The 15,029-nt window shown below is 35.9% G+C and overlaps 1 protein-coding gene across 1 annotated transcript in view; it reads right to left on the bottom strand.

Annotated features, from left to right (window-relative positions):
• THSD7A (thrombospondin type 1 domain containing 7A) overlaps positions 1-15,029 on the bottom strand; it is a 289,030-nt gene that overhangs the window by 1,724 nt on the left and 272,277 nt on the right. The window contains exons 23-29 of the mRNA XM_075746097.1: positions 12,418-12,563; positions 11,666-11,840; positions 9,356-9,529; positions 8,220-8,315; positions 5,123-5,205; positions 4,589-4,799; positions 1,068-1,155 (exon numbers count right to left, since the gene is read on the bottom strand). Of these exons, the coding sequence (XP_075602212.1) occupies positions 1,068-1,155; positions 4,589-4,799; positions 5,123-5,205; positions 8,220-8,315; positions 9,356-9,529; positions 11,666-11,840; positions 12,418-12,563 (973 nt within the window). The remainder of the gene's footprint in view (positions 1-1,067; positions 1,156-4,588; positions 4,800-5,122; positions 5,206-8,219; positions 8,316-9,355; positions 9,530-11,665; positions 11,841-12,417; positions 12,564-15,029) is intronic.

Below are 15,029 nucleotides of genomic sequence, written 5' to 3'. Positions count from 1 at the left end.
TTCTAGTTGTTATAATCAAACCAGTCATAAAGAGCAGGGATATGGTTGTTAGCCATAACCATTCCCTGTCTAGCCTTGAATCAGATTTTAATCCAGCAGTATTTCCAATCCATTTGATATAGTTTTAAAAGCCAAAGGAAAATGCATGGTTATGCATGCTTTAGTACTTTTCTTCTTTTAGAGTGTAATATAAGCATTTTTTAAAATCAGGCCTGTGCATCCTCAGTCTTGTCCAAAATCTTATCTCAGCTATGTTAATTAGGCTGCCCAAATCTAATTCTTTTTTTACCAAACCAGTTGTACAGATTCCAGTCTGAAGAATCTGCAGTGGAATTCTATGCTAATAGATTTTCTTTTCCTCAAAAAATAAAAGATTTTTTTCCTTACTTAGACAGAAGTGAGATTTTGGGAAGGTTTACTAAACTGCAAACAAATCCAGAAGCCCCCCAAATGGCTACTAATGCAGTACAGCCAAGAGCCTGATGTGTACGACCACACCTCCGTCACCTTCCATCTGCACAGTCATTTGGGTCAGAAATTCCAAACAGTACCCAGAAAACTTCAGGGAGAGCATTCTCAAAGGTGACGTTTTCTTGCAAAAAATCTTTGCTTTCACGTGCGTTTTTTTCAACAAAATATTATTTCATTTATGTAAAAACACATGAGAAAGTTTTCAGACTTTTTTTTGGTTGTGCCTCTCTATATCCTGCCAAATATCAAATCTGACTTGCCTGATTACTAAATTTCCTTCTTGTTTTTTCTCTCTGCATTTTGTGATACAGACACAATGAAATTATCATGGACACAGTACATTCTTAACAGAGATAAACTGGGCAAAAATAAACTATACACTAAGCTACCCCATAGTTGTAAGAAGTTCTTCTAACCTCAGGAGAGCATCATCTAGACTACCACCAGTGTCCACTGACCGGAGCTTGGACAAAAGGACATGGAAAATTAGAACATGCAGTTCACAGAAGCGCCTGTGGTTTCTACAGCAGCATATGTAAACGCTTGCATTACAGTCTGTGTGGGACTGCTTGTTTGTAAATAATTAAAGAACTCACCAGGCTAGATAGATCATAGAAACAATAAAGATGAGTAAAACAAATGCACCAGCAGCTACACCATAAACCCAGGTCTTCAGCCTCCCATCTAAAAGGAATGAATGTTAGTCAGTAGTGCTTGAGTTAGTCTTGTTGAATTATTAGTTCTGATATAGTATAGAAATACTTTTATAATCCAAAATAAATGTCTTCACTAGCAATTACAGCTTAGTAAGAGTAAATACTATTAAACAACTGAGCAATAGCTTCTCTGTGCACTTGTGTTCTGCTTTTCAGCCAAAGTCTGGATAACCCGAATGGACTTGTGGGGCAGAGGCAGCAAGTGAGACCCCCAGAAACCCTGCCCCGGGCCCGCTGGTAGCGGACAATCCTTCAGCACGATCACAGGACGGCTTATCAGCGCGGGGTTCATTTATGTTGTTAGCATCGCTTTCCATTCTAGTTCTGGTAAATCAATCTGCCTGTTATTTTCATTTTTGTTGCTATTTAATTTTATGTTTTTAAATACCTTTAGCATGTTTTACCTCATTCATACCTTAACTGCACACACACCACTTTCACTACTGCATAAAGTAATAATTTTTTAATTTCTTGCTATACCAAATGCAAGTTTTGTCATTATAAAACAACCTCCCCTCACAGAACAAGCAAAAATACACCAAAAAAATTAATATCAATAACCCATGTTCATAAATATAACAACTGTCTGTTGTTAATAAGGACTGTATTTATGTGCAGTCTCTGCAGTTTGTATTTTGGACATGATGTTCCTGCAGGCTGAGGCATACATCCCACTCTCTTGCTTGCCTTGATCCTAGATGCACCCACTTCTCCCAGGAAAAATGGTGTGACTTTGTCTGGGGGGTTTTGCTCTGAACCCCAAATGAGCAAGTCACAACCCAAGGTCAGTGCATGCTGTTTGACTCACTACTTTTATCTGACTCATTTTGCAAATTTCTAAATGGCTTTTTGAAAACATTCTTTTAGAGGAGATTAGCAAGCCTTGTTGCACCTCCTTGACAATGAAAATTCCATCAAAAAGCTGAATTATTTCATTTATAAGAGAAAAAATGCTATTTCGTGAAGTCATGTATATTTTCAATGTAAGCAAACACAGCTAAAATTTTTCTGACCAAATACTTAATGCTTCCTGATACCTCTGTAGAACAAAAAGGCATTATCAATGCAATTGATGTTTCTACAATGTAATAATAACAAAAATTAGTCAGACTGACTTTGCTCAGATTCTCAGTAGCCCTCTCTATTGCTGTGCAGTTAAGTTCAGGGTTTCTGTTCTTTAGCAATGCAAAGACTTGCAGTCATGTGGACAATTTGTTCAAGACTAATTAATATAAAAACATTTTAGCTTCATTACATTAATCAACCTAATGAAACATTATAACTGATAATAACTGACATAACTGAAATAACTGACCCATTAAAGATGGATTGAACAGTAGATTTGACCTGACATATCCAATGATATGATAATACAAATGAGAGGAATTCAGAATTCAGTACTGCTAAATAGGTTAATTTCTTCTCTCCTTGGCTTATGTTCGTTGGTACATGTAAGGGGGGTTGGGTTATTTTGGGTTTGCCTGTTTTAAAATAGTATTATGTCCTTGAAAAAAAGACTGGCATTACCTTGTGCATGGATCTATTTCTTTTTGTCAAAGCAAGGAACTGTTAATGAGGTCATTCATCTTATGCAACTACAGGCATCTAACTCAGGCTTTCTGAATTCCCCTAGACAGATAATTTCTACATATGCAAGGGACTTGGCATCCCAAACTCTTCTGTTTTCGGTAATACATCAGCACAGACACCTGAATAGGATAGTTTAAATATGTTCCTTTCTGGAACTGCAATATAATTTGTTGAAGACAGTCAAAGAACTATTTTAAATCTAGACTTAGAAACTCCGAGGAAAAGAATAATCATGCTAGAGTAAATCAAAACCTTTCCAATAGTTACCCAGTCCTAGAATTAAAACAGTCAAGCACAAATTTCATCTGAACTGCAAAATGTTCGCTTTCTTCCACATTTGCTCACATCTTCACTGAATAAAGTATTCTATTGAATACAGTGACCTTTATCTGAGCTATGTTTCCTTCCTAACTTGAATTACTGGAAAATTGGTGAGTTTTCATCAAATCTCTCAACTGTTCCTTGCTCCAAAAAGCATGTCTAAGCTCACATAAGCATCCACATTCCTAAATAGTTGAAGGCGACTGTCTGAATTTGCTTATTGTTGGCACTCTGGCTGCTACAATGCATCCTCTGGCATTTTCAGGTGGAGTTAACTAGAATGAGTAAAAGATAACATATTTGGTAAGATGTTGTTTTTAAAGGAGGACCAGAAAAGCTTAATTTTCTTTTTTTATTGTGGTTTAAAGTATTAAGTAATTGGAGTAAAGACCATTTTATTGCAGGTATCAAATATAGTATCACAGTACAAATAATAGTAAATACTAGTAAGACTAATGGGATCTAACATAAGTATTTCTAACCCAAACATGATTTAATCTGCTTATTAGAAGTATTGCTGTAGTTCTCAATTTGCAGCATTTTACAGATTATGCATGTAAAGATACTGTTTTCAATTTTCAGATTTAAAACATTCATAAAAGCTTTAGAAAGAAACAAACACTCTAAGACACAAGCGTGTTAGAATATTTAGCTCTGTGTGATTTAAAAGACACTTAAGATAACCAACTGCTCTCTTAATATAATTAACATTTTGGACAAGCATCATATCTCTTTACGTGAAAGTAATTTGTTACCTAAAGTTTTATTTATTTCAATGCTTACAAGTTTGGGGAAATATTTACTGAAATCTGATTACTTGATGGACTTTATAAACTATTTTTGATGGGCTAACTCTCTTACAATATATTTCTTGCCACTCTTGCACATATGTCCTTTCTCAGCTCTAAAGAACATAGTCCATCATAAAAGCAAATATTGCCTATAGAGACTTAGAACGTATCTATGTTAAATATCAATAATATGGTTAGCTCTTTTCTTACAAGAATTAGTTTAAATATGAATATAGCAGAAAAGCATTAGCATATCTATACTGGTTGTTTTCCTACAATTTACACTACGGCTGCAAATTTTAAGCATCCCTTACCCTCTGCAGTGTTCAATGCTACCTTTTCACTCCTCTGTCAGCCACATAAGTGGTTGAGACAGCATGATCTAATATCCTGGCTTGCAACTTTGCAGCCACCTCCCTTCTAAAGTCACATTTCAAATAGCTTCTGTGAATTTTAACAGGTAGAAGGGATTAAAAGGAAATCCTCTGCAATACAAAATTTCATTAAATATACTGATGGAGTAGCTGAGAAGGCTAGGGGTTTGCTTATGTCTCTTCCATTGGTTTCAGTCAGGGCAGATGCCTGTCTTCTTAAAGAACACTTAAGGGTTTTTCTTTTCTTCCTCGGCATCACAAAAATGTAAATGCCAGACCCTGCAGCAGTACTTAGCATTAAGAACTGCTCATTGCATGACTTCACCTGGCCCAAAAGGCTGTAGAAACCAGGTCCTTCCTCGTCCTGACTGGTTACTGGAGGGCTGGGTAGGGTTCACAGCTCGACTGGTTTTCACATCTCCCTTTTTGTCCTCCATGGTGGGGATCACCACCACTGGGATGAGAGTGCACTGTTCGAGTGTGCCATCAGAGGACATAACTTCAGTGTATCCGTCTTCACAACTGCACGTTCTAGTCTGTAGGGAACAAGTGTTTTACACTGTGTAGCAGAAAAACACAGTTTTCTGTGAGCCATAAAGCATAACAACATGGATGACTGGAAGAGAAGACTCTTTTGATGAGTGCTAGCCTGGAGAGTACCTCTTCATATGTTTTTTTATGCAGGTTCGTGCCAAATCAACAGAGATTATTCAACTTTTAATTGAAAGGTAGAAAATCGTCTGAAGCTGATTTTAACAAATTAATGATTAACAAAACCTCTGAAAATACTTTGTAATGCAGAGAGATATGTGGGAATCCCTCACGGGGGTATTTTATGCTCCAATGCAGTAGCACATACCTCACTGCAGTAAGCGTGGGGTTGACTGCACGGTGGGTTACATGACCTGTCAGCATCTGGTTGGCGCATCACTAAACAGCCCCCTGTAGGACAGAAAATCATATTTTGACATGGTAGTACCTCACCGCTGATGAAATTACTGATGTCATTACTTGCTACAGTATGTCATGGATTACAATTTTATTGGTAATTTGAATTTAAGAGTCCTTCTCTTATTTCAAGGTGAAGGATAATTGGTATCAAGTATTTTCTTAAAGGCAGAGTCAGGATACAGCACATGCATTTGCATTCACGTGCATTTTGAAGAACTAATATTTGGCAAGTGAACCTTTTGTTTTTCCCCTTGTTCCTTTGGTAGATTGCTCAAAAGGCAGTTCATATGTTTTGTTGTGCTTGAGGGAACAGATTTTGGTTTTCTAGGGCCCTCCTTACGAATCACGTTAAAACTGTGGTCACAAAGAAAATAAAAGCGTATCTTTGATTTACATCTTTGCTTGTCAAACTGAAAATAAACTACTCATCCAGTTTATGAATGGATAACTGTTTGCTGCTGCTCCTCAGTAGTCACTTTTACACATGCTATAGCTTTGCTTCTTATGAAGCCACACTTCATGCTAGTCTAAGACAGATTTTTTGGAATGAAAGAAGTATTATCAGTACAGCATGTACTGAATGCTATGACACTGATGATATAGTGGGTTTCAGTCTTTTTCCCTTCTATACAGTCCTAGTTCTCACTGCTACAGCTTTATGTGTAGTGCAGTTATTGTTATGGACCAAAACACACAATCAGGCTTTCACTATCATTTCAGCCAGAATGACTTTAAAATACATGTAGAATCAGTTTGAAAGTACATGGGTTTCCTTCTGTCTTACAGAAGAGGGATATGCATTGTGTAGTTTCAAATTTATACTGCTATAGAATGACTTATCTTGCATCTCCCAAATTAATAACATTTTTATACTGGTGTGATATGATGATGAAATCCCGATAGGTGAAGTTGGTCATGACCATAGCAGATGCAGTTAGATGTAGTTACGTAGATCAAAGTGTTAACGGGATGGCTGATGAAGAACAAAGAAAACCCTGCTGGTTGCCATAAGTTTTCCCCACCCCCAGAAAGGAAAATTGTAAATCCTAGCATACAAATCACATGCCTGTGGGAATCTATGTAATAAAATATCAGTCATCCAAGGAAGCTGCAGAAGGAAAGAGTTGCCTCATTGCCCATGGGAAACAAAACCTTCAAGTAAAAAAGAACTACTCAGCACAATAATACGATGCAAGTAAGAAAATAAATAAAGGCCTTAAAATATCATAATAAAATTTGATAATGTCTGAATTAAAATACACTACATTAAAGCCAAATGTTCAGCAATAGGGCAGCAAAGAAACACAGTAATCAGAGATATGAGTTGATTCTAGGTCAAAATAGGTAATCTCCATTTAAATCAATCATGTATGTGCACCAATCAGTTTAAGCTCTGAAATACTGTAGTTTATACAAACCACTTTCAAAAAAATGTTCAAATGTAAATTACAATCTGGTTCACGACTGTATCCTTCATGCAGAGAAGTTCTCACAGAACATTATACTTAAGTGCTTTGTTTGCAAATTATCAGGGATATATAAAAAAATGCAGTTTTGCATTGCATGGAAACCGGTGATTGCATTGTTCTGAATTTTCCACTAGTCTTCATTTCAGATCAGAAAGTTACCTCAGCTTTAAAACCACGTACAAACAAACTTTAAAAAAAGAGATACAATATAGGTCCAAGGTTAATCTGCCTAGGAGGTCCCGTCATGAAAAATCTGCCAACAACACATATTCATACACTTGTCTTTCCTGGAATTTATCACATGGCTGTATTCAGTCACATCAGAATAAACTATTATTTTATGCACCTGACTGTGATTTATGAGCATATTCTGATTTTAACATCTCAGAGCCATAATCACTAAGACGTTACATATTTTGAAATCCTGTAGGATCTTTACTAGGTAATATCATATATTAATCTCAATAAGAACTCTTACTTAGACTTTTACTTACCATACAATCATCTTAGCTAGGCAGGAAGTAATCAAGGTGCAAAAATAATGCTCTGTTGCATTTGTTGTGAAGATGAGGTACTTCAATATTCTTACAGCACAAAGTGACACTTGCAAAAGAGACTTTAGGCTATTATGCATTATTTCAAAACCTTGCAAAAATAATACAGATATTTTATTTCTACTGTTACAACAGACAGTAGTGGTGGATTCCATCATCGAGAAGTATTGTATTGGCAGTCCATGAATAAGAGCTCCCCTCCTCCGACTGACCTGACAGTGGCTGGCATGGAGGATGTGCATAGAATCCCTGGGATTCTTTTACTATCACCTGGGCTGATATAAAAATTATTTAAACAACAAATGCATAACTCTTAGCTTAAATGAATCCCTAATTCTGATAAATTCATGTAAACAGATATATATGAAGATTTTCTTGAATTTGAAGACCTCAGTCTTTCTTAGTTCCTAGTATTTGCACAAAAAGTAACTACATCCCATAGCTGTCCACTGAAGTATCCTACTATAGGTTTATGTCATTGAATTAAAGAAATAAACTTATATTAGCACATTTATTAAAATTTGATGTCTTGTAATTTTTAAGGAGATACATGATCTATGCATGATATTATCAAGCTATGCATATTTCTCTGCCTCTGTATAGGCACTGAAATTAATTTAATACATAAAAGTTCTATTTGTTGTAGGGCTTGAAATCTGAAACCTTAAATTTAGAAGAATAAACATGTGTATGGTAAAAACCAAACCAAACCAAAAAAGCACATGTAAAACATTCCAGGTCCAGCACAGAAGATAATATTTATATTTACTTTTAGCAGTACATGCTGCATAATTCTGGAAAAGAAATTACATCTTTAGTATGAAAAACCATGATGATTCATGACAACAACACATTGATTCGTACATCAGGAACAAGTGTTTTTAGCAGACTCTTTAAAAAAATAACAAAAAATTCACTTTGTTGGGAAAAGATGTTATCCACCTATTTTCCAGGCTTTGGTGTGAATATAAAGAGTAGTTACCTGTGACGTTTAAACCATCTGACCTTTGGCACCACACGGTTCGCGAAGATCCCTTCCATGGGCTAGCCATCCACTTGTATTCATAGCACTGGCCATCTACACAGAGAACATTCACTTTTCAAGAAATTTGATGACAAGCTTTTAGGCTACCACTGGCCCCAGCCACACTTCTCAGTAGACCATACTCACTAAGTTTAACAGCTTTTATGGCTAAGTAGGCCCCTTTCTTCCTTCACTCAGCAACCTAGAAGGGTGCTCTGCACACATGGAGGCCCCAAGCTCTCCTGCACTTACTGGATACGTACAGAATAGACCAGATGTGTCCCGGACACAAACTATAATGGTTGTACACACTGCATGTGGAGTAAGCCTAATGTAGTTAGTGGGCAGAACAGATGTTTCCAATCACCTCATAATGGTTGTGGCCCATCTGTTGCACAAAACTCATTTAGGGGTCAGGTTCCTTTCCTGGTAACGCTGAGCTTCAGTCAGTACTCCAGCGCTTGGTGGCATGGGCTGCATCTGGCTTTATGTCTCAGCTCTGCTGTACACCTTTCATATGGCCTGAGATAAATCATGAAGTCCTTCTGCACCTTAGCTCCCTTATAAATATAAAATTCCAATATAAAATTCCTTTTTTGCCTGATCTGTCTGGTATCTGAATGGACAAGAAATGTCTGTACAGGAAATTACTTTTCTTAGATACTTTTCCAGTACCAGTGGTAACCATGACAGACTTTTTAATGTCACTGTCATGCGATTAACAACAATTCAGAGGGCAGAGAGAAATCTAAATTTGGTTATGTATCAAAACTTAAAGATTTCTGTTCATTAAAGTTGTCAAGCAAATAAAGCAACTATTTTTCCCATATCATAAAAAGGAATTTCTTTATTAAAAAAGGATCATCAATTCTTCAAGGATTGTGTTTAAAGTGGTAACATATGATGGTTAGCATTTGAAAGCTTTTCTGATTACAGTTGATACGTGGAATACAAAAATTTAAGTGCATTTCTACATCTATAAAATCAGTATTTGCCTAAATTTCATACCATGGACAGAAAGGAAAGAAAACAAAACTATTGTTCTGTATTTTTTTCTTACAGTAAAGTCGCCTTATGTGCATTTTGGTGCTTACCATTGCATGGTCTTGTTTCCAAAGCCTGTTCTGGACAGAGGTGTTGATTCTCTAATTCCTGAATGATCACTGCCCGAGATCGGACTTGTATCCCTCCAAAGCCGAGGTCCTCACCATTAACACAGGTTAGCTGACAAAGGCTCCATTCTGACCACTCTCTCAAGTAACAGTCCCCTGTCAAACAGCAATTTTATAAGATGAACAATCATCATATGTGAAGAGTTTTTTACACTGAATATGTCTTAGAAAAAAAGGTCCAAATCCAATTTCTTTATTTTCCCTCTTTATAGTTCCTTTCATTCCTCTTTTTAAATATGACTTTTTCTCAAGAGAAGAAAATATTTTTACACTCTCTGAATATTTGTGTAGTAGAAAATAGTAATAAAAAAATTATACAAAAGCCTATTTGTTCTAAAGCAGCGTAGTTTCCTGTAGCGTTCCAATAAGATCACTCTTATTATGAATTTCTGAGTAACTCTCCACCCAATATTTGGATTTTTGTGAATTTTAGGGTATCGTGCGCGGTATGCCTGATGCTAAATTTATATATCGTTTACAATTCTTCTTTGATCTGAGAAAGAGAACACATTGTCTAGTTTTAAAAAGAAAACTGTTGCTTATCCTCGTGCAGAATTTCTCTAAACAGACAGTAGAAGTGACTGCTGGAACATTCTTGCAAGAAAGGGAAATGGAAATGTGATTAAAATGTCTGCTCTGGCTATTTCATGTTAGGTTAATAGAGATTTGTAGAATGTTATCTTATAGTGTAAAACTGAAAAATAAATTTATACTAATTACACTAATTAGCATGATTGGCTAAAGAACATTTAAGGAAGATCTGAGGCACAACACAAAGAAACCATTTTGTTAAAACTGCAGTAGAAAATGGAACTAGACTGTGCACAGACTCATAAATAAACCTCTTAGTTCTCATTATTTCAGTGAAAGAGCTATTAAAAATTCATGCTACCTTGCATTATACTGATGACAGATATAATCAGTATTGTGTTGACCAGATGCCTGATTAATGAAGGAATTTTATTTGCCAATGTTAGGAAAGCATGCGAAGAAATGAATAATTGAAGAACTGATGTATACATAATAGGAAAACAAGTAGTGATTTTTGGAAACATTAGTTGGAGTGTATCATTAGCACATCCCCACAGGGCAGTTATTCTTGCTGGCTAAATGTGAGATTGTTGAAGAACAGGTTCCTGCTCAGCAAAATTTTAAAAACAAGCAGTAAGCAGCTATATTTTTCTAATATATTTGACTAACAGGAGAACATAACTACAAGATTTTTATTCTTCCAATTTTCATTTAATAAGTAAAAAAACATGAAAATCATGCAATTGGAATGCTGTGCACAAAGCAGTGATGGAAGCCTCTCTGGTTTTGATAATTTTCTATTTATTGAAACAACTTTACCTATAGTCCAATCTGAAATGAACTGAAAAAAATTTCTGAGACACAGGAGAGTTGCAAGAGAACAAAACCAGAGTACTGGTATGGAATGATAGCCACATTAGGACTAAAGGAGTTAATCACTACTTCTGTAGATACATTACTAATGACTCTACTGAACAACAGCAATATACTTCAAATTCTACAAATAAGTGTTTGAAATGAACTGGAGGATTTTTACTGGAAATTAAAGAGCTGATATAGGCTCTTAATCCTTCTCAGTATGAGGGTCACGGACCTGATCATTTATAACAGCTGCTTTGGATTCAATCTATAAAGGCAATGATAGTGTATGTCACATCCAGCGAGTTCAAACAGCTAGAAACATTCATATTTTCTCAGAGACCAAAATATTAGTGTCATTTGGAACAGCTGCTTTTAACAAAAAAACAAAAAAACCCAAACCAAAACAAAAAAGACTCCCTAGCTTAACCTCCTTAGACACCCGTAAAAGACATCAAGTTCTTAGCCACTGTTAAAAGTATTAATTAGGTGTTAGGTGATCTAAGCAGTTAAAGCAAATATTTAGCTGTAAAAAACAACTCTTTCTTGTAGAATTAAACACAGGTTTTATTTCCAAAGATTTTGTGAAAAAATATATAATTAGGTACAATCTGTGACCGAAACATGTCTTTTACAAAATTTAAAACCTGTTATTTTTTCTAATTGATTTATTGTCATGAAGCCACTACTGGAAACTAACTCTGTTGGTCATTTGATGGATGAATCCAATCAGTAAAGCATGTGAAAAAGATTTAATTGTCTGTGGCTAATGCTAGGCACTGATAACTGTAATGATACCCAACCAATCTTGAAATGCAACGTTTATTTGAATAGCTTTGTTACCTGGACAAGGGACAGTGCACGTTTCCTCAAGTATCATCTTCTTATTGCCATCTATAATAGGCTCTATTTCTCCACAGAATTCCTCATCCACTACTTTGCCAACGTCTTCAATGGATCCATCAAAAACCACACAGGAAATGTTCCTCACTCGTGTTCCCTCTCCACACTGAGCATCCTGAGGAAGGAGGACAGACATGCATGCTGGACAGAAGAAAGTGCCAAAAGACTAGATCTGAACTACGTGTCACTCTGTCTTCTATTATTTTTTGATTAAATACTTATTCATTCCAGTAGGGGGGAAAAAAAAAAAAGATTAAAAAAAGAAGAGACTTTGTTCTTTACTTCTGAATCAAACAAACAAAAACCCCAAAACTAAAATTCTGCTGTCTGCTACCACTGTTTCTTAAAGTATGGAGCTAATTATGCCTTTGAATTGCAACCACAGAAGTATCTCAAGTGGAGATCTCTTCTAGGATGCCAGTCTATTTCCACAGATACTCTTTTACAATAAAAGGATTTCAATTATTAGTAAAGATGTTGCTCGGGTACCAAAGTCTACATTTATAATTTGAATATCTGTAGGACATTTTATATCTGTTGGCAAATAAGGACTCTAAGAACAAATCTTTAGTTTTTGTAGAAGAGAGGGAGAAGCAAATTGTTTAAACTGTTATGAAGCATGTATCTGAGCATATCGCAAATATGCCTAGATAGACAAGCTCCATAACTTGAAAGTCCCATATGGCTTTTACCTCTACTTTGCATGCAGACCATTGACCATATTGCCATCGATAACAAGGTTTTACTGGACAGGGTTTGAATTGCTCCATCTGAGAGGGACAAGGCCTCCCATCACCCTGAAATGGCTGATTTATGGTTCTTCTTCTGATCATTTTTCCTGTAAATGAGAAACAGCAATATAACTAACAACAAAGTGGTTAGACTGATTTATTCCTCAATATGGTTCTATTTTTCGTGAAAAGCATTGTGTTTGAATAAAGTAATTTTTTCCACATTTGACAAATTGGATTGTAAAGCAGATCTGTTAGCTCTTGGAAAATGTAAATCCATATAACAGACAAGTTGGATGCTTTATATTCTATCATTTGTACTGCAAGAAGTTCAGGAGGATGTCTGATTAGGATTGCAGATAGTTCCTGTAACAGCAAACAAAAGTAGTGATTTCCTAGTTCAGAAGCCTGGGGGAAACAATTTTTCTGAATGTGATAACATGTTTGTGGCACTTCAGTGGAGATTCTGGCTCCTCATATGGAGTTCGCTGCTGGAAGAAACCAACATGTTCTGTTCTTCCACGAGTTAATGCAAGACTCATGTGTCCTATGATTGTCTGATTTGCAAAACCAGGAACAGCTTAGCTTGGAACTTTCCCTCACTGTCTGTCTGCATAACGTGACATACAGATTTTGCAGGGGATGGAGGATTCTTCACTCAGACCCAAAGAAAATTAAAATACAATAGGCTTATCTAACATTAATCTCCTCTTCAACCATGAGTAGTACGCTACCCAGCATCGTTGAGATATAGGTTCTATTTCAAATACTGATACAAACAGAAAGAGGAAGACATTTTTATTCTTTCGGCAACTCATGCTTCTTTCGTCTTGCAGTGAACATTAGAACATTATGCTTCACTACAGAGAGGTCATGTCATATAGCCAAAACAATTTTTGTGTGCCAGTAGTAGCTGCTCTAGACTTGGCATCTCGCAAATGTTTCCACAAAACCAACACAGCTGTTATATTTTAATCTATATATACACATAAATATAGATAAATATATGAACCAAGTCTGAAATAAGATGTATATATTTAAATTTGTATACTGGTGCTTATAATAAACTGAGTCATTACATAGATTTATGTATACAACATCCGGTGTCAGCGGGCCAAAACAATTCATCTTTAATTCCACATTTCAATCTGATGCATTTGGAATTGAACAACCTAATGATCATGACACAAATCTTTTGCTGACAGCAAGTTACACAAGCCACGATGCAGCAGCAGGACTATATCAGTCCCCCAGACAGCTGTGTTCACTGCAGCTAGCTAGAAAGATGTTTACCAAGTGGAGCCTCATCATTCTTGGATTCACAGCTACTCCAACTGAGATGTTACAGGAGAAAAACATATTTTCTTGAAAAATACTGAAGAAAAAAACCCCAAAGAACAGCAACAAGCAGAATTTTTATATATAGAATTCTTCCTCAACTTTATGGTTATTTGCATGGGTGCAGAAGAGTGATTCAGCTTTGTGGTCACTGGGTTTATTAGATGGTTATTACTTATTGAAAAACAACAGTTACTTCCAAATTCCTACCTAACAGGAAAATTACAGCTTCAAGACTTACATGTGAGGTTGCCATCATCTGTTAAAAACACTGAAAATTTGAAAGCTGTTTTACATTACTATTTAAAATAAATGTTGTTACTTCTACAAATAAATTCTATATTTGGAAAGCACAGGAATTTCAGATAATGACCCACCTTCACATTTTGAAAAAGGATAGCAACAATAACTCTCATTCAGAAAAATATCAGGTCAATTGTTCAGGTCTTGTATATAAACAGAAGCTTGTAAATGAAAATCTTGTGACATAGTTAAGCCTTTAATAGAGCTGTTGGTTCAATTCTCACTCTATAAGGATTATTTTGAATATAGAAGTGTAGATTATTTGAATGTAGAAGTCATGTTTGGAGAGGTGATGTCAAGAACTGAAACATTATTACAGTATTGGATACTGCAGTATCCAATTATTAACCGTTACCATTAAAAAATCCATAGCTCTTTCTGTTGGGATCCTGAGGTGGCCAGAGCTTTCAAATGCTTTTGCCAAGACCCTTTTCCCTGTGGTGCACTCCCCAAGGAACACAAAAAATTGCAGTATCCTTTTACTCTGAGCCCAGCAGTTGAAATTGGATTCCATATACTGCTAACCATCCACTATCTGTAGTATCTGTAGTGATGTATTCCAGATATTCCAGACATGAGTACAGAATGAAGAGCCTTCACAGATGGGCTTCTACCTTTCTCTTTCAGTAGTCTGTACACTTCAGTTACCTGGCACAATGCTGCTTTCAGGTCCTTATTCTGAGACATATCAGTACAAATAAATAACGAGAGTTCCTCCATAACTAGAATGTGCCTTTGATATCCATTTTCTGACATAGATGTGATTTAAAAAAAATTTTAGATAGTGGTAGCAACATTTTGGAAAAAAATAAATGAATGTGATCACAGTGAAAATAACTTGTGCCCCAGCCCTTGTTCTGTGTTTACAAATATTAAATTCTGCAGTGAGTTTGGTTTAACCACCATGCTCTTCTACAAGTTTAGTTGTTGTA

Source organism: Balearica regulorum, chromosome 2, assembly GCF_011004875.1.
Source record: "Balearica regulorum gibbericeps isolate bBalReg1 chromosome 2, bBalReg1.pri, whole genome shotgun sequence".
In the NCBI taxonomy this organism is placed as follows: domain Eukaryota; kingdom Metazoa; phylum Chordata; class Aves; order Gruiformes; family Gruidae; genus Balearica; species Balearica regulorum.
Note: the sequence above shows the minus strand (reverse complement) of the source record. Positions and strands in the feature narration are given on the sequence as shown.